Below are 19,026 nucleotides of genomic sequence, written 5' to 3' on the forward strand. Positions count from 1 at the left end.
ACAATTAATGCTCTCACATTTTGTTAACTTTGAACAAGAATATTTGAAAAGTTACATTTATACTATAGACTGTATATATGTCATATAATTATATTATTCTATTTAAATATAATAATTTATTTAAACTCTAAAATTTAAAGTAAAATTGTTTCCTACTTTTAAATAACAGTCATACTGTATGACTGTTAAAATAAAGATCTGTACAAACTTATTTCTCATAAAGATTACAAGTTTACTGAAGATTACTAAAAATAATAACTAAAACATCAATTTATCAGTATTGTCTTACACTATAAATTTCATAAAAATAATGTTTTGCAAGTGAAGTGGGTACATTAATCTTTTCTAAATAAATGATAATTTATTCATATCACATACTAAATGCCTTCCTTTATTTAATGATTTACTTTCATATTATTCAGGGACTGAAGAAATATAATAGTGTGTAAGGTGCTTCCCTTGCCCATGCCTGAGCTGGTTTTAATCTGCAGAACATCGTGTAGTACCATCAGCATCAAAAGTGATCCCTGAACTAGGTTTTTTTAAACCAACTTCCTCAATAACTCAAAGTATAATAATACAACATTGGCATCCAGAGAAGTATCTTCATGTTTTGCATTTATTATCTTTTCTAATTTAATGATTAATATGATTAACTTATTTTTGTGGGTTTTGGGTCACACCCAGCAGTGCTCAGGGGTTATTCCTGGCTCCAGGCTCAGAAATTGCTCCTGGCAGGCACGGGACCATATGGGACGCCGGGATTCGAACCGATGACTTCCTGCATGAAAGGCAAATGCCTTACCTCCTTGCTATCTCTCCAGCCCCCACTTCGAACTCTTAACATCCAGAAGCGCCCTACGGAAAAACCTGCAGACAAGTTGTGTTGCAGCAGCTGTGGCAGTGAAGCCAGCTTCCAAAGTGTTTTCTGGAAAAAACGGCGGCTGCTATCAGCACAGAACGCCCATCCTGCGGCAGATAAGCGGCAAAAAGCTATGGATAGGCCAAAAGTGGTGACACGTGAGGCCTGGCTCGGCTCAGCTCGGTTCTGCTCCGGTAAAGTTACGTGGAAACAGTGGCGTGGAAGCAGCTTTTTGCAGCAAGCCTGGGACGCGTCCTCCAGATCAGGAGAATGAAATGGCTCAAGTTAACCCAGTTGAAACCCCATGGAAGAAAGCCACGTGGAGACATCAGTGTGAAAGAAGATCAGCGTCTAATGGTTTTTAGGTGAAGGGATTAAGTGGGTAGCCATATGTTTTACACATAGTTGGTGATGGGGTAAGTTCTAGTTAGTGGTGTAAAAAATTAGTTAAAAAAGGGGAGAAATAACAGTAAAGCCCAAATGAACAATCTAATTTAAAAATCACCGCATTTAACTTTGATTCAGGTGTATCTCTTGATTAAGTCAGGTTCTTGCCCATTTAAATGTGTTTTATTGTTTTCCATAGTTAATATTTTTAATTGCAAAATGTTTTACTGTGTATTTTAATGTATTAGTCTGTTTTCAAAATGTATTTTCTGTATTTATGCCTTTGTGCTTGTGTGTAGGGAAGGTTAATAGGAACAAGAAGTTCCCAAAATAATTTAAAGGTATAGGAACAAAAAGAGTTCCAGAATAGTGCTTTGTAGAAAGCATTGAAAAAATTTTAAGTTACAGGTGTATGGTATATTTTGCAGAAATGTTATATTTTTGAAAAATGCTAGTCTGTTAATTTTCTCTTTATTACATTGTTGCTTTGGAAATATTACCCGCCTTTGGCTAAAGGTGGAGTCAGGATTGCAAAAGCTTATTATCATTCATTTATATTAAAGGAGGGGCACCCTGTGTTTAGGTTAGAAGTTCTTTACATTTTCCTATGATTCGCTTATGCAAACAGCCACTCTTATTATTGACTAGTTTTTCCTTTAATAATTGTAGACAATATTGTTTGTTTACTAAAAACAAATGGGGGAATTGTGTATGTAAATATTTTAGGGGATTATTATGTTACTGACCCTACCCTGATCGGTGATTGTGCCCTACCCTAGGGTGTGACCTGGCATTCTGCCCCACCCTAGGATGGTACCTGATTCTGCTTCCACCATTGGGTGGTATCTGATCCCACCATTGGGTAGTACCTGATTCTGCCGGGATAAAAACAAGGGTCTGTGGAAGGCGAGAGGCTTTTGGCTGGAACTTATGCTGAGTCTTTGGACTTCAGTCTTGTCCACTGAATAAAGCTAATATTTCCACAAGCCTGACTGTCTGTGAGCTGTTTACCCACCATTTCACCTCAGAACCGTTGGCTGGACAGGGTGGTAGATGCGTGTTCCAAGCTGGAGGGGAAAGACCTCATCCTCCATCCCTCCATCAGTCAACCTCTTCAGGGGCTGACTTGCAACATAAATGTATAGATTGTTTATATTTTTCTTTTATTTTGGGGCCACACCTGGTGGTGCTCAGGGGTTACTGCTGGCTAAGTGCTCAGAAATCACTCCTGGCATGCTCAAATGACCATATTGGATTCATGGGATCAAACCTGCATTGGCTGCGTGCAAGGCAAATGCCCTCCCTACTGTGCTATTGCTCTGGCCCTGTTTCTGTTTTCTGATGCTACATTTTGTAAAATGTATTTGTGTTAAAGTCATTATTTGATACTTGATTTGATACTTATACTTTTATTTATCTCATAAATACCCTAGTTCTTAAAGTAAGTGCACATACTGTTATACAAACACAAGGGGAAATAAATTCAGAAAATCTACTGCTTTCTAACTCCTCTCTTCAATACAGGAAAGAAGAGTCATTTTCTGGAAATTATGAGTGGGATGGGATCCGATTAATCCCATATGCATGAATGTGTGTTCATGCAACAACACATGGAATAAGGTTATTTAAATCTGCACAGTATATGGATCATATCATCTAAAACAGTTGACATTTCAGAGAGCAAAAATCATGCAATAAATGGTATTTCAGAAAGGATGCTATTCAGTTCATAAATTTTTCTGGTAATAAATTAATAATGAGCATAAGAAACATTGTGAGGGAGAGAAAATTCCTTTTTCTGGAAGTTTCCATAGTAGCAGTTGGTGGATGACCTCCTTCCTTCACACTACTTGTCTATCCCTCATCATACTTCTTCCTGTTTACTACTCTCCTACATTTTTTCTGAAATAAGCTCCCTGTTCTGAAGTTGCTTTTTTTTGGGGGGGGGGTGAGTCACACCCAGTAGCGTTCAGGGTTTACTCCTGGCTCTACGCTCAGTAATCACTCCTGGCAGGCTCGGGAGACCATATGGGATACCGAGATTCGAACCATCGTCCTCCTGCATGAAAGGCAAACACTCTATCTCAGGGGTCTCAAACTCAATTTACCTGGGGGCCGCAGGAGGCAAAGTTGGGGTGAGGCAGGGCCGCATCAAGGATTTCACAAAAAAGTCCTCAAACATCATTATTAACAGTTTTAATTATTTCTTCTGAACATGAATAGAACATAGAGTGAAGATCATGAACAGTTCTTCTGAACATGGCATCTTTTGCCTTTTCCTTGCTGCCAGAGACTTGACAGCGCTTCTTCTAAAAATCTGAACCACATTTGGCTTTAGAGAGGAAGCAGTTAAGACCCTCAGTATGGCTTGAAGATGATCATCATTGTCTATACCTGTACTTTGACTTATTGAAGTTCAATGTGGAGAATAACTTTTCACACAAATATGTGCTCCCAAAAAGGCACATGGTGCGCTTGAACATTTGGGAAAGCTCAGGGAAGCTGAGACATGCCCATGCATGTCTGCTTTTCCACTAATCTCCCTGAACTTGGCTTTGAGATCAGAGTTGCATTGCAGGTCAATGAGCTCCATTTGAAGCACAGGAGGGGATCTTGCACATCAAAGGAAAAAAGGTCCACAAAAATTTGGAAAGTGGCTTTGTGCTTTTTGAAGTCTGCAAATCTGTGATCAAATTCCTTCTCTAGCTTAAAAATAGCATTAACATATTTCTCACTACTGAATGCATCCACAAGTTCCTTGCATGCTGGGAAATGGCAAAGGTTTGTCTGAGAGAGCTGGGATTTCTATAACACAAGTTTTGTGGAGAATGCTCTCAGGTTGTCATAGGCAGCACTGATAAGCTTGTAACATCTTGTTTAGTACATTCAGCTTATGTGTAATGTCAACAAGAAAAACTAAGTCCATGAACCATTTGTGATCACTCAACTCAGAAACAGCATTCCCATCCTTCTCTATGAAGGCTTTCACTTCTCTCAACTCAAAAAAATCTTTTCAGGACATTTCCCCTGCTGAGCCAATGTACCTTGGTGAAGTAGAGCACATCTCCATATTGTGACTCCATTTCCTTTAAAAAAAAAAAAGCATGCAACCTCCTGTGCTTTAAGCCCCTGGATCTGATTTGGTTGATGCATTTCACAACAACAGACATCACATTGTCACATGCAGGCATTTACTGCAAAGGGCCTGCTGATGGGTTATGCAGTGAAGAGCAATGGCCTTCTCTACACCCTCCTCTTCAAGTTTTTTTTTTTGAGCAAGTGCCACCAGTCCATTTTTCCTCCCTGTCATCTATGGCACTCCACCGGTTATTATTCCAACAAACTTCTTCCATAGCAAACCTGCATTCTCAATGGCATCACACAGATGCCGAAATATCTCATTAGCAGTGGTCTGGCCATGCATTGGGATGATTGTGAGAAGCTCCTCTGTCAATTCAAAATTGCAATCAACACCACAGACATAAATTGTGAGCTGTGCAGTATCTGTTATATCTTTGCCCTCGTCAAGAGCAACTGAGTATGCATCAAAACATTTGGCTCTCTCACACAGTTAATGATAAATGTCACTTGACATGTCAGAAATGTGCTCTGCCACAGTGTTGGGAGAAAGGCTGATTTTGCTAAACTGACCTTTCTTTTCCAGACATATAATACTTGCAGCCTGTAACATGCATTTTTTCAACAAACTCTCCTTCTGTGAATGGTTTCCCTGCCTTAGCAATCATCTCACTAATCAAGTAACTAGCTTCGACTGATGCAATGTTCTCTTTGGTTGCTTTCTTGAAGAAATCTTGTTGCCTCACTAGACATGCTTTAAGACTGGCAACCCACTTGGCTCTATCATTTCCTTGATATTTTGCACATTCCTCAGCATGTTTAGTTGAATAATGGCGTTTCAAGTTGTATTCGTGTGCACTGCAACTTTCTCTGAGCAAATAAACATGTGGGGATGCCCCTGTGCTCAACAAAGAAATACTGCGTCTCCCACTTTTCCTGAAATTGTCCATGCTCGTCATCAATCTTTCTCTTCACTGCAGGCTTTGATGAAGTCATGATGAAAGTATGACAAAATCTAATTCTGCAATAAACTTCTCTCCCTTCTCTCCCTTAGGCCTCCGATAATGCAAGGGACAGCAGGCAGGAGCAGCGAAAATGACATCTGTGCTAGGCACAAAGTATTCACGATTATTCGCCTACAAATATTTGCAATAAAAATCGCATTAGTAAGAAAAAATCGAAAAAATCGCATTAAACATTTGCATACCCCAAATGAAACTGCTCGGGTATGCGAATGTTTAATGCAATTTTTTCTTACTAATGCGATTTTTATTGAGATTATTTGGTAAGCAAATAATCGCAAATACTGTAATATTTGAAGGCCAGCTCCGGGCCATAAAATGTTGTACAGAGGGCCGCAAATGGCCTGCGGGCCACAAGTTTGAACCCTGCTCTACCTCCATGCTATTTTTCCGGCCACTAAAGTTGCTTTTTAACTATCCCCTGTGCATTTCTGAACACATAAATAGGTATATCTTCTCCTGGATCTTGTATTTATTTATATTCAGACATGCTGAAAATGTCTCCTCAAAATAGGTATTTTTAGTATTTTGAAATAATAATTCCAATAACAGTAGGTATTCTTTTTTTAAACATGGTTCCTTTTATATAAGAGGTTACTCTCACATTTGAGATGTTAGATAATTAAAAAAAATTTTTTTCCATCATTAGGTTATACTCTTGCCATTCAACTTCATAACTCATGTCCCTGATAGTCTTAGAAGCATACAACCAATTTTTCAACTATTTTTCATATGGCATGAGTTAGAAGAGGAAATAGTATAAAAATTAAAGTTGGCGGGGGTCGGGTGGGGAGGAGGGAGACTTGGGACATTGGTGATGGGAATGTTGCACTGGTGATGGGTGGTGTTCTTTACATGACTGAAACCCAAACACAATCATGTATGTAATCAAGGTGTTTAAATAAAATAAAAAAATAAAGTTGTATGCACATTTGTTTGGTTTTGGGGAGTGTGTACACTTGGTGATGCTTGGGGATTGTTCCTGGATCTACTCATAAATTATTCCTGGTAGTGTTTGGGGGACCATACGGTGTGCATGGACTTGAATCTGGGTCAGCTGCACATGAGTCAAGATCATTTCCTCTATACTTATAATCTCATCAACTCTGGGCAAGTATAAAGAATTTTCCAACTGCATCTCACCTCTGTGCAGTCTCTTTGTTCTATTTTTCAGCCATAGGTATATACCTGAGCTCTGCTGGTACCTACAGCACACACTCCATTATAAAAGCCAGTGATGTAAGCTGTGGGCACTCCCATGCTAACTCACTTTATCTATAGTCTGAGGAACAAAGACATCCAAGGGGCTTCTGAGTATTCTTATAGTTAAAGAAAGAACACATCAGCTTCTTGAGGATAAAGAAATCCAATACAAAACTGCCCTCTGCACTCCTATGTTCATTGCAGCACTATTTTCAATAGCCAGAATCTGGAAACAATCCAGGTGCTTGACATCAGGTGTGTGGTTAAAGAAACTGTGGCATATCTACACAATGGAATACTATGCAGCCATTAAATTTCATATACATAGTTGGACATGGATATTATTATGCTGAGTGAAATTAGCCAAAGAGACAGGCAGTGGTGGGTGGAGGATTGGAGGGAAACAGGGGACATCAGTGGCAGGAAGGGTGAAGGATGATGTACATTGTGAGACTGAAACCCAACAATGAACAATTTTTAACCATGGTTCTTAAATAAAACAATTAAAATAAAAACATTGAAAAAAGTAAAAATATATGGTTTGTTTAAATAAATGAAACAAATAACTATCTTAAAGAGGTGTCTGCACTATCATTTTTTGTTGTTGTTTTTGGTTTTTGGGTCACACCCAGCACTGCTCAGTGGTTACTCCTGGCTCTATGTTCAGAAATCGCTCCTGGCAGGTTCAGGGGACCATATGGGAAGCCGGGTTTGAACCAACATCCTTCTGCAAGCAAGGCAAACGCCCTACCTTCATACTATCTCTCTGGCCCCTGCACTATCATCTTTATGGTGGTATCATTCACACAATTCAAGAATCATGGGAGTAATTTAAGTGTCAATATTTGGTGAATAAATATGGGTATGAAGAAATATGAATTTAGGCTGAAGCGGTGGCACAAGCAGTAGGGCACATGCACATGTTAACCTAGGACGGACCTCAATTTGATTTCCCAGCATTCCATATGGTCCTCCAAGCCAGGAGCAATTTCTAAGCACATAGCCAGGAGTAATCTCTGAATTTCACCCTGTGTGACCCAAAAAGCAACCAAAAAAAAAAAAAGAAATATGAGTTTGCATATGTGTTTACATATGAGTTTCCTTTTATTTACTTAATAGTGAACACCTAAGTATTTCTTTGAGAATGACAAACTAAGTGAAACAAGATATAGATATAGATATAGTGATCCAAAAATATAGGGCATCTTTAAAAGCCAGAGTACAAGAATCAAGAATAGAATTATAGTTTCTACTAACTGGGGTATGTAGGCAATGGAGCTATTTTGGTCAAAATGCACATATAGTTAGCAGATAAATATTCTTTGAATATCTACTTGATATTACAATGACTAAAGTGAACAGTTCTGTATTATGCACTTAGAGACTGCTGAAATATCTCTTACTAATTTCCCAATAGAAAAATTGCAATTGTGTGGGTCATGAAGGAGTTAACTACTCATTGTTTTCAACATTTCATCATTTATATATATATATATATTCCCTCGTATATATTTTTCAATGCTATATGCAATTATAATTCAGTAATAATAAAAACATTAAATATAATGATGTATACAATTTGTAGGATTAAAAGACCTACTAAAAAGTTGAGACAGTGTCTGATTCAGTTTTCAAGTAGTTGGTTGGGTCTTGGAACATACTGGCAGTACTCAGGGGCTACTGTGGTGTCTGTGCTCAGGTACCACTTCCACCAATTCTTGAGAGACAATATGCAAAGCAAACTTTTTAACTCCTCTATTTCTTTTTTCTTTTTATATTTTTAATCTTTATTTAAGCACCATGATTACAAGCATGATTGTAGTTGGGTTTTAGTCATAAATAGAACACCCCCCTCACCAGTGCAACATTCCCACGACCTACCCTACTCCTATATTTGAGATGGGCATTTTACTTCTTTCACTCATTGTTGTTGTCATGCTAGTTGTTAGTATAGTTATTTTCCTAACTGCACTCACCACTCTGGCGAGCTGCATATTGTGAGCTGATCTTTCCGGCCCTCATCTCTATTGTCTCTGGGCACTATTACAATAATGTCTTTAATTTTTCTTAAAACCCATAAATGAGTGAGACAATTCTGTGTCTATTTCTCTCCTGACTTTTTTCACTCAGCATAATAGATTCCATGTGCATCCATGTATAGGAACATTTCATGACTTCATCTCTCCCGATAGCTGTGTAATCATTGTGTATATGTATCACAATTTCTTTAGCCATTAATCCTCAAAGGAAATAAAAAAACCCACAGAATGGGAGAAACTATTCACCCAATACCTATCAGATAAGAGACTAATATAAAAAATATACAAGGTACTGACAGAACTCAACAAGAAAAAACATCTAACCCCATCAAAAAATGGGGAGAAGAAATGAACAGACACTTCCTCAAAGAAAAATATAAATGGACAAAATACACATAATTCTTGTATTTCATTGGATCCCAGTTTTGATTTTTAAATTAAAATTTATTATTTGATAATAAGTACATTATAAATTATTATTTTTACCTATATAAACTTGAAAGTTAAATCCTTGCACTTAGATTTTCTTATTTCTAAATATATTTTGAATTATGAATACATCTTTAGGGATCTATTTGGAAGAAATATGTAGAAATTATTTGCTGAGTCCAAACAAAGTATTTGAGAAAAAGATATGTGTGCGTAAAAAAAAAAAGGTGAGTTTCTATAAATTGTCTTTGAAAATAGTTCACTCACTTATAGGCATGAGTGCATAAATGCATGTGTTATTCCATCTATTTTACTAATTTTTTGCAGAAATTTGTAAGCATAGAATGAATTTTTATTAATTTACTTAAAATAATTTCAAAATCGGGGGACCAGAGAGATAGCATGGAGGTAGGGCATTTGCCTTGCATGCAGAAGGATGGTGGTGGTTCAAATCCTGGCATGGTCCCTCGAGTCTTCCCGGAGCGATTTATGAGTGTAGAGCCAAGAGTAACTCCTGAGCACTGCCAAGTGTAACCCAAAAACCAATATATATATATATATATATATATATATATATATATATATATATATATATATATATATATATATATATATATATATATATATATATATATATATATATATATATATATATAATTTCAAAATCACAAACATGTTTGTAGCTGGGCACGAGTCATAAAAAGAACAGCCCCCTTCTATTAAAGTAACAAATTTATAGAATGTAGAAGCTTAAATTTAATAAAAAGTATTTCTTTTTTAAATTTCATTTTTGAACTACATTCAGTAGTGCTCAGGACTTACTCCTGGTTCTACACTCAGGAATCACTCCTGATGGGCTTAAAGCCAGAAGACTTAGTATAAAAGATAGAATCCCACTTTGCCTTATGCAAGGCAAGCATTTACTATCTCTATGGTCTCAAATTAAATAATTAAGGTTTAAATATCTATTAATATGACATACCATATCTAAATACATCTTAGAATTAACAAAAATTTCCGAATGAGGGACATAGTGAGGCAAATGTGGCCTGAACCAAGCAGTTAAGGGACAAAGATTATTTAATAAAAGAAAATGATTCTTTCCTAGATAAGGGTTGAAGAGCAATTTTCTGTTGCTATGGCCTGAAAACCCAATGCAACTTAATGAAAATCCAAGGAATGTGTAAAAGCATCCAAGTAGCTTCCTTTTAGGTATTAAGGAAGATGCAAACTCATGTTTGGCAGAAGCTTCTCAAGGTGAATCCTCTGGAAGAAATAGTAAGCAGAACTCAATATGCTCAACATGCTGTTCTTCAGTTTCACCCATCGTGAGATTTGCAACTACCTAGACAGACTTGGATGTTATCCTGTTGAGTAAAATGAGCCAGAAGAAGAAGGATAAATACAAGATGATCTCACTTATCTGTGGTATATATGAGAGAATGAAGTATTGTAAAGGGGGAATTCCTAGATAACCCTTGGTACAGAGTACAGTGGGGAGGACAGAACAGGAAAGAAATTGAAAAGGAAAGGAAGAAGATGAGAAAGGAAAGTAACGGGGGAGTAGGAGACATGGCCATGGATACACTGGTAAGATGGGGTAAGTGCATTCTAAATACCAAAACCACAGATGCAATAATGCTGGAAACTTGAGTTTTAAATTATTACAAACACCAAATTTAAAAAACGTCCCTCTTAAGGTTGTAGATTGGGGAAGTGCATAATTGGAAGGTGTGGAAGAGCACCTAAAGTACCTGATGAAATAAAGATGACATGAGTGATGGGGCTGGTATTGGAACATAGTATGTCTAAAACTACATTATCATTAACTTTGCAAATCATACTTCTTTAATTAAATAAATAATAATAAAATCTGTCCTTTTTGATACTATATTCCCTATATACAATAGAATACTACATAGCTGCAAGTAATAATGCAATTATACAATTTACTGCAACATGAATGGAAATGGAAATACTATGTTAAATGAAGTAAATCAGAAGAAGGATAAATACAGAATGATATTACTTATGTGAGGTATTTAGAATAACTACATAAAGAAATTCAATGGTCTAAATGATAGTTGTATAAAAACAGTCTTGGCCTTAGAGTATAGCAAGGAGAAGGAAAGAAACTGACTAGAGGATTAGAAAAAAAAATATGGAAGGATGGAGCCCAGGGGCAAGTAGTCTCAAGTGCTTTGGTGGTGCTAAAAAAAGGACAGACTAAATATCCAAGCCAAAAAGCAACAAAATAGAATCAAGAGGCTTCAACTTTAACAATCTAAAGTTAAAATGGGCCTGTTATACTTGCAGTCTGGGGGGCAAGGGAGAAGTATGGAATGGGATACACTCGGGAACATTGGTGGAGGAAGGTTGACACTGATGGTGGGATTGGCCCTGATTCATTGGATATCTGAAATGCAACTATGAAGGACTTTGTAAAGCACAACGGTTTCAATAATAAAAAAAAAATCCATTTGATTCCTAGCCTTCTCTCTTGGGAATATAAAATCAGGAGAAAAATATCCTTTTGTCCAGAGGAGTGACCCACAGGGAAATTACCTACTTAGTGGCCACAGTCACTGAATGAAAGGAAGCCTATTGAGCAGACCTAGGAGCCATAAATATCTCCTTGGCTCTGTCCCTTAGCTTGTTTAATCTGTGCTGGTAAGATCAGGCCTTATCTTGCTTTGGAATCTAGAGTCTGTAGGTGGAGGGTGGGTTTCAATGCTTCCCTCCTCCCTTCTGTCTTTTCTGGGTTCCAGTCTCCACCATCAAGCTCCCACTAAAGAATCTGCATTTCCACTCAGAAGTCTTCTCAGAAATCCTAGCCTGGTGAGTCCACATATTCAGTAGGTGAAGGTCAGAGAGAACAAAAACAAGAACATTTGTCTGAGGCCACCCGAGAGTCCTTTCAGGTTATACATGAAATAAATATTTGATTATGGTTTGATTATTTGATATATTTTAGTGATGATCAAGCTATGAAATGTTCACTGGATAAGCAATGGAGGGTTCACACTGGGCAAATAAATATGAAAGTTATTCCTATAAAGTAAAAGTTAAGGATCTTTATTGGTGAAAATAATCTTGTTTTTATTGACCAATGTGAATTACAAGTCATTCATAGTTATATTTCAAGATACAGAGTGACAGTGAATTAGGACAACTCCACCACCAGCGTTGACGTCCCTCCGCCCCTGTTAGCAGCATGCTTTCCCTATCTCCACCCTGAGCCCCCTGAACTGCTAGTGTAACAAGACCCTTTTGTGTATAGCTTGTTGTAGTTTGGGTCTCTCGATTCTATTGTCATTGACTTTGGGTTGGGTTCATGGGACTCTTTGGTCCTGTACCAACCATCCACTCCCCCCTAAATTTATTGTCTTCAACATTACCAGGATCCAAGCCTCTACCAGGGAAGACCTACCACTGCTTTGGCAGTGACTTACTCCAAAGAGTGCTCCCAACACCCAGACGACTCAGCAACAGTCTGCATGCAGGGCAGATCACTCCGCATTTAATGGTATGCTGAAACTAGAGGATGCTCCACGTCAGCCTGACATCGATGAAAGAAATGCACAGAATCCAGAGTCTTTAAATATAAGACTCTGATACCAATAACAGCTAAAGTGTGAAAAAGTTTCACCGGGACCTTGAGAATGACTGGAGTTGGATGGTCTGGTTTGCCTGGAACCCAGAGTCTATCTTATGCCAATAAACTGAGGTGAAGCCATTTTAGTAATCAGGTCAAGGATTTTTTTCCATTTTCCCCATATTTTTGGACCTATGCAAACAACGGCTCTTGCTACTATCACATCTTTACTTTTTTTTACTTTTATTCTTTAAGGAAAAAAAATACAACTTACTAAACTTAAAAACAATTGTAGTAGAATGCCTGTCTTGAATACAGTTGAGGGATGGGAAAGGGGAAGGGGGTAATGTTACACTGGTGAAGGGGGGTGTTCTGGTTATGACTGTAACCCAAATATGATCATGTTACTTAAAAAATATATTAAAAAAAAGAATGAATGAGGGAACTGGAAAGCCTGTCTAGAGTACAGGTGGGGGTGGGGTGGGATGGAAGGAGATTTGGGACATTGGTGGTGGAATGTTGCACTGGAGATGGGGGGGTGTTCTTTACATGACTGAAACCTAATCACAATCATTTGTAATCAAGATGTTTAAATAAATAAAAATATTAATAAAAAATTTATGAGGCAGAACAAAATGATTCATGTTCTATGGTTCTGTTGAAGAAACAAAAAAAGGCAGGGAGGAGCCCCTGACAAGAAGCCATGAATATAAATTTAAAAGAAGAAAGAAAAAAAGGAAGGGGTGACTGGTGTGGCAAGCTTTTTTTTTTTTTTTGCATAGGTACAGTAAGTATTGGGAAAATCTTTATTTGGGTTTCTTCTGGGGTCATTTCTAGTGATACACAGAGTTTACTCCTGGCTCCTGGCTCTGTACTCAGGGATCACTCCTTATAGGATTTGGGAGATCATCTGGGGTGCTGGGCTGGCTTTATGCAAAGCAATCAAAGCAATTATCCTGCTCCTTGTATTGTCTCTCCAGCCCCTGGAATTATCCATTTAGCTACTGAACAGAGAATTGTAATATTGAACATTTTTCCTAGGGCCGGAGCAGCGGAGCAGGTGGTATGGTGTTTGCCTTGCACGCGCTAACCTAGGACGGACCACGGTTCAATCCCCCAGTGTCCCATATGGTCCCCCAAGCCAGGGGCAATTTCTGAGCTCATAGCCAGGAGTCACCCTGGAAGTCACCAGGGTGGTCCAAAAATCAAAAGCAAAAACAAACAAACAAAACTAACACCATTTTTCCTTTTCCTCTTTATTTTTCCAAACTGCCTGCATATATGTATTAAACACAATGAGCATTCTAAAAGTTTTTATACGGTGCATATTAAACTATGTAGCCCTAGAGATTAAATGATTAAATGTATACCTAATTATTAAAAAGGCACAGAATATGAATGTTTGAATATAAATGTGCACTGGTAAAGGGTGTTATACACTGTTGACTGAAACTCAATCATGAAAAACTTTGTAATTGTGAAAAAATCCAACTGTATTATGAACAACCTTATAACTATGGTATTTTAAATACTTTAAGAACTTAAAATACTTTCATTAAAGAAAGAATGTTTGAAAATAATATCTTGCAAGAGCCATCCACAAAGCTACATACTTGTAGATATTTATATTAAGAAAATTAGCCAGCGAGGTGGCACTAGAGGTAAGGTGTCTGCCTTGCAAGCGCTAGCCAATGAAGGACCGCGGTTTGATCCCCTGCCATCCCATATTGTCCCCCCAAGCCAGGGGTAATTTCTGAGCATCCAACGGGTGTGGCCGAAAAAAAAAAGTGTTGGGGCCGGAGAGATAGCATGGAGGTAAGGCGTTTGCCTTTCATGCAGGAGGTCATCAGTTCGAATCCCGGCACCCCATATGGTCCCCTGTGCCTGCCAGGAGCAATTTCTGAGCCTGGAGCCAGAAATAACCCCTGAGCACTGCCGGGTGTGACCCCCCCCAAAAAAAACACCAAAAAAAAAAGAAAAGAAAATTAATGGGTAATGTGAAAAGCGAATACAAAATACATAATTATGTAATGTGTAAAATACACAGTGAGGCTTGTATAAAATTATTTTTCTTTGTACATGGCTTTTTATGTCTATTGTTTGTTAGACATACACTTTCTGTCTTGCTCTATTGCAAGAGTCTTTGCTATCTTATAGTTAACTTCAAGTGTTTGGTTGCTAGATTTGATTAATTTTATTCACAGATAATACTGGCAATCATCGTTTATTTTTATCTGGTTCTTATGTATCTGTACAATTAGCTTTGAAAATATGAGTGAACATATTTTGAGCATTTAACTCTACTATTAATCCATAATGTACCACCTTCCCAGTTTTAATCTATTTATTTATCCTCCTACATACCTACATACCTATCTATTACCTATCTTTAATTTAACTTACTTTAGTTTTTGAGCCACAGCGGTAGTACTCAGGGGTTTTTCTACACTCCGGTCTTACTCCTAGTGGTGCTTAAGAAATAATATGATTGCTAGGGATCAAACCTGGTTTAGCAACATGTAAATCAAGCACCTTACCAATATACTTTCTCTCTAGCTCAAAACTTTTCTATTTTAACCAGATTAATTGACTGTGGCTTTAATATTCTTTTTTTGGGAGGGTCACACCCAGCAGTACTCAGGGTCTACTCCTGGCTCTATGCTCAGAAATTGCCCCTAGCAGGCTTAAGGGACTATATAGGATGCCGGGATTCGAACCACCATTCTTCTGCATGCAAGGCAAACTCCCTACCACTGTGCTATCTCTCCTGCCCCTGGCTTTAATATTCTTACAAGAAATCACTTTCTTTGAGCAAAAATCAAATTCAATTTTCTGTAAATATTGACCCAATGTATCAGCCTTTATATGGATTCCACCATGATTTTATGAATTTTTATTCAATTATTCATAATATTTTCTAATGATAATTCACTTTTCTCAACTCTAATAAGCAGATCTATTGCTAAAGGTTTGACATTAGGCCATTCTTCAGAAAAGATATTTGATATAATATTGGTTTATATACCTTATACCTTTATATAAGATAATATCTTAGATTTGTTTTTATCTTGACTATTAGAATGTATTTCTGTATTTTTCCCATTTATTTTGTCTTTACAGTTCTATCAAGAAGTAGAGTTCCATGTGGATGTCATTATGTTAATTTTTAATATGGTAATTTAATTTTTGTTTGGGCATCAAACACAACTGTAATCAGGGCTGATTTTGGCTCTGATCTCAGGCTCTCTACTCAGTGGGGCTCAAGGAACCATTAGCATGGTCAGGGATGAAAGTCTGGTCAGGTCTGTGCAAGATCTTATCCATTGTACTATCTTTATTAAAATTTTTAGTTTTTCAATATAATCTAATACACACAACTTTTAAAATGAGTTTTGAATGAGTACAATTGCAATTTTTTGCATTACTTATTTATTGATTGATTTTGACTACATCTGACAGTTTTCCTTACTCTTTACTCAAGGATCATTACTGATGGTGCTCAGGGGATAATATGAAGTGTCAAACCCAGAACAGTTACATGCACATGCAAGACAAGCACTGTCCCTACTGTATTATTACTCTGGCTCATGTCTAGTTGCATTCAGACTGACACTATTCGTTTCCTATGTTCATGACTCCTTTACAGATAGTGTTTGTTTCTATTTGTGGTACACACATATTCATTCTCTTTTGATTCAAACACAAATGGAATCGATCATCATGATCCTTAGGGTTGTGGGTCATAATCTAATTTGTTTAACTTGTTTTGCCCTTTACTTCCCATCCACATTATGGATATTTCTCTTAGCAATCAGTGTAGCATGCTCTTTCCTTATATTTCATATATATGTTCACATTATTTCATAGTTGGAACTTTAAACCTTTGATGGCATTTCATGTTGAAGAAACATAAATGAAGATATTTTCAGGGGTCTCAAGTGTTCTCCAAATAGTTGTGTAGTTTTTCAATTTATTTTTGAAAAATATATTTTTCAATATTCTTTCAATATTGCGAGATCTGTGATTGCAAGAGATTTTTGGCAGTAACAGTAGCAAGGGATAAGGGGAGGCCAGGGAAGCTCTAAAATCTTCTAACGCACAGGGACCTTAATTGTATCCCACACACCAAATGGGCTTACTCTGCCAGGTGACAGAGGTGTCCACCACCACCGGGTCTGACCACTGAATCATCAGACCCTCATAGCACTGCAGAAAATTATTGAAAGTATCTATGTCTCTTTGAGTATTGCTTTAGAACCCAATCTCCAAATACAAGAAAACATTTTCAAGTATTAAATATTAAAAGTAGGAGACAGCCATTTTACTACATGGTAAGAGGGGTGTCACACATGAGAGAAGGAATGCAATAAAGTAATTATGTCCAAATGCAATGTTGTATTGCCTCTTTATACAAAAAAATATCTTGCATTTTCCCCATTTTTTAGTTTCATCCACCACATGAAACCCAGAAACCTAACAAGATACATGGAATTTCTTCTGCTAGGACTCTCAGAAGAAGCAGAGCTGCAACCCCTCATCTTTGGAATTTTTCTCTCCATGTATCTGATCACTGTACTTGGGAATCTATTGATCATCCTGGCCATCAGCTCAGATTCCCACCTAAACACTCCCATGTACTTCTTCCTCTCCAACCTGTCCTTTACAGACATCTGCTTCACCTCCATCACTGTCCTCAAGATGCTTCAGAACATTCAGACACAGACCAAAGCCATCGCCTATGAAGGTTGCATCACCGAGATGTCCTTATTTATACTCTTTGTAGTGTTGGATGATTTACTTCTGGCTGTGATGGCCTATGACTGCTACGTGGCCATCTGCCACCCCCTGCACTTCACGATCATCATGAACCCTCATCTTTGTGTACTGCTGGTTCTGATATCCTGGATCATCAGTGCCCTGCATTCCCTTATAGAAAGTGTAATGGCTTTGTGTCTGGCCTTCTGTACCAACTTGAAAATTCCCCACGTTTTCTGTGAACTTAAACAGATGGTTCAGCTTGCCTGTACTGATGCTTTTCTAAATATCTTGGTCATGAGTTTTGCAACTGGGCTTTTGGATGGTGGCCCCCTGGCTGGGATTCTTTACTCCTACACGAAGATCGTGTCCTCCATCCATAGAATCTCATCAACCCAAGGGAAGTATGAAGCCTTTTTCACTTGTACGTCTCACCTCATGGTTGTCTCCTTGTTTTATCGTAAGGGCATTGGAGTGTACCTGAGTTCGGCTGTTCCGCACAGCTCACACACAAGTGCAATCGCTTCTGTGAAGTACACTGTGGTCACCCCCATGCTGAACCCTTTCATCTACAGCCTCAGCAATAAAGACATTAAGAGAGCCTTGAGAAGTCTGGGTCAGAAGCAATGAAAGACTAATTGTCTTACAATTAAATAAATATCTCGACTTAGGAATCAGAGTATGAGGAATATAACTTGTAATCCTTCCCCAAGATTTCTTGAATTAAATTTTGATTTCAACATATCCATGATGTAGCATGAAATAAATAACGATGGGGCTGGATGGCGATGGATGGAGGCCTTTGTGCTTAGGCCCCAGCCACGTGGCTTCATCCCCATCCAGCTGGCGAATTCCAGGCCCAGGTAATCGGCGTAATCAAAACTCACTCACAGGCAGGCTTTAGGAAGCATTAACTTTATTCATGCCCTATTCACCACATGTGTGTGGCATATCTCATAACCTTTTAAGCACTAGTTATTCTTGGCCCTGCATCTAAACTCCTTTCAGCCATCTTCCCTTTGGGCTCCATGCTGGTCAAAGACCAGAACACAGAAACCCAAAAGCCAGAGCGCCCAGCAGCGCAGAATGGGCAAAGAGCCAAAAGGGCAAAAAGCCAAAAGGGGCCCAAATTCCCTTGGTTCAAGCCTTATATAACATTTCCCAGACCCCTCCCAGGAATGGGAGGGTCTAGCAGGTAAGGTTACACCTACTATCCGGTTCCCAAGACCCCTCCCAGAAGTGGGTGGGTCTAGGGTCTTAAATAGGTACACCCACATTGTTGTGTATGTAAATATTTTGGGGGATTACTATGTTGCTCACCCTAATCTGTGCCCTACCCTAGGGTGTGACCTGGCATTCTGCCCCCACCCTAGGGTAGGACCTGATTCTGCTTCCACCATTGGTTGGTATCTGATCCCACCATTGGGTGGGACCTGACTCTGGACTATAAGAGCAAGGGTCTGTGGAAGGTGGGGGCTTTTTTGCTGGCTGGAACTGAAGCTGAGTCTTTGGACTTCAGTTTTGTCCATCCGAATAAAGCAAATATTTCCACGAGCCTGACTGTCTGCGAGCTGTTTACCCGCCGTTTCACCTCAGAACCGTGGGCTAGACAGGGTTGCAGACACGTGCTCCGAGCTGGAAGAAAAGGGCCTCATT

The 19,026-nt window shown here is 38.3% G+C and overlaps 1 protein-coding gene across 1 annotated transcript; it reads left to right on the plus strand.

Annotated features, from left to right (window-relative positions):
* The first annotated feature begins 17,073 nt into the window (after positions 1 to 17,073).
* On the plus strand, positions 17,074 to 18,000 carry LOC126030010 (olfactory receptor 7A17-like). Its single transcript, XM_049788223.1, has one exon. The coding sequence runs from the start codon at positions 17,074 to 17,076 to the stop codon at positions 17,998 to 18,000; it is 927 nt and encodes a 308-aa protein (XP_049644180.1).
* The last annotated feature ends 1,026 nt before the right edge of the window (positions 18,001 to 19,026 follow it).

The sequence above is a fragment of the Suncus etruscus genome, chromosome 15, assembly GCF_024139225.1.
Source record: "Suncus etruscus isolate mSunEtr1 chromosome 15, mSunEtr1.pri.cur, whole genome shotgun sequence".
Classification (NCBI taxonomy): domain Eukaryota; kingdom Metazoa; phylum Chordata; class Mammalia; order Eulipotyphla; family Soricidae; genus Suncus; species Suncus etruscus.

What these genes read in the sequence shown, in the direction of transcription:
- LOC126030010 (XM_049788223.1), top strand. Translation starts at nt 17,074, where the DNA reads ATGAAACCCAGAAACCTAACAAGATACATGGAATTTCTTCTGCTAGGA.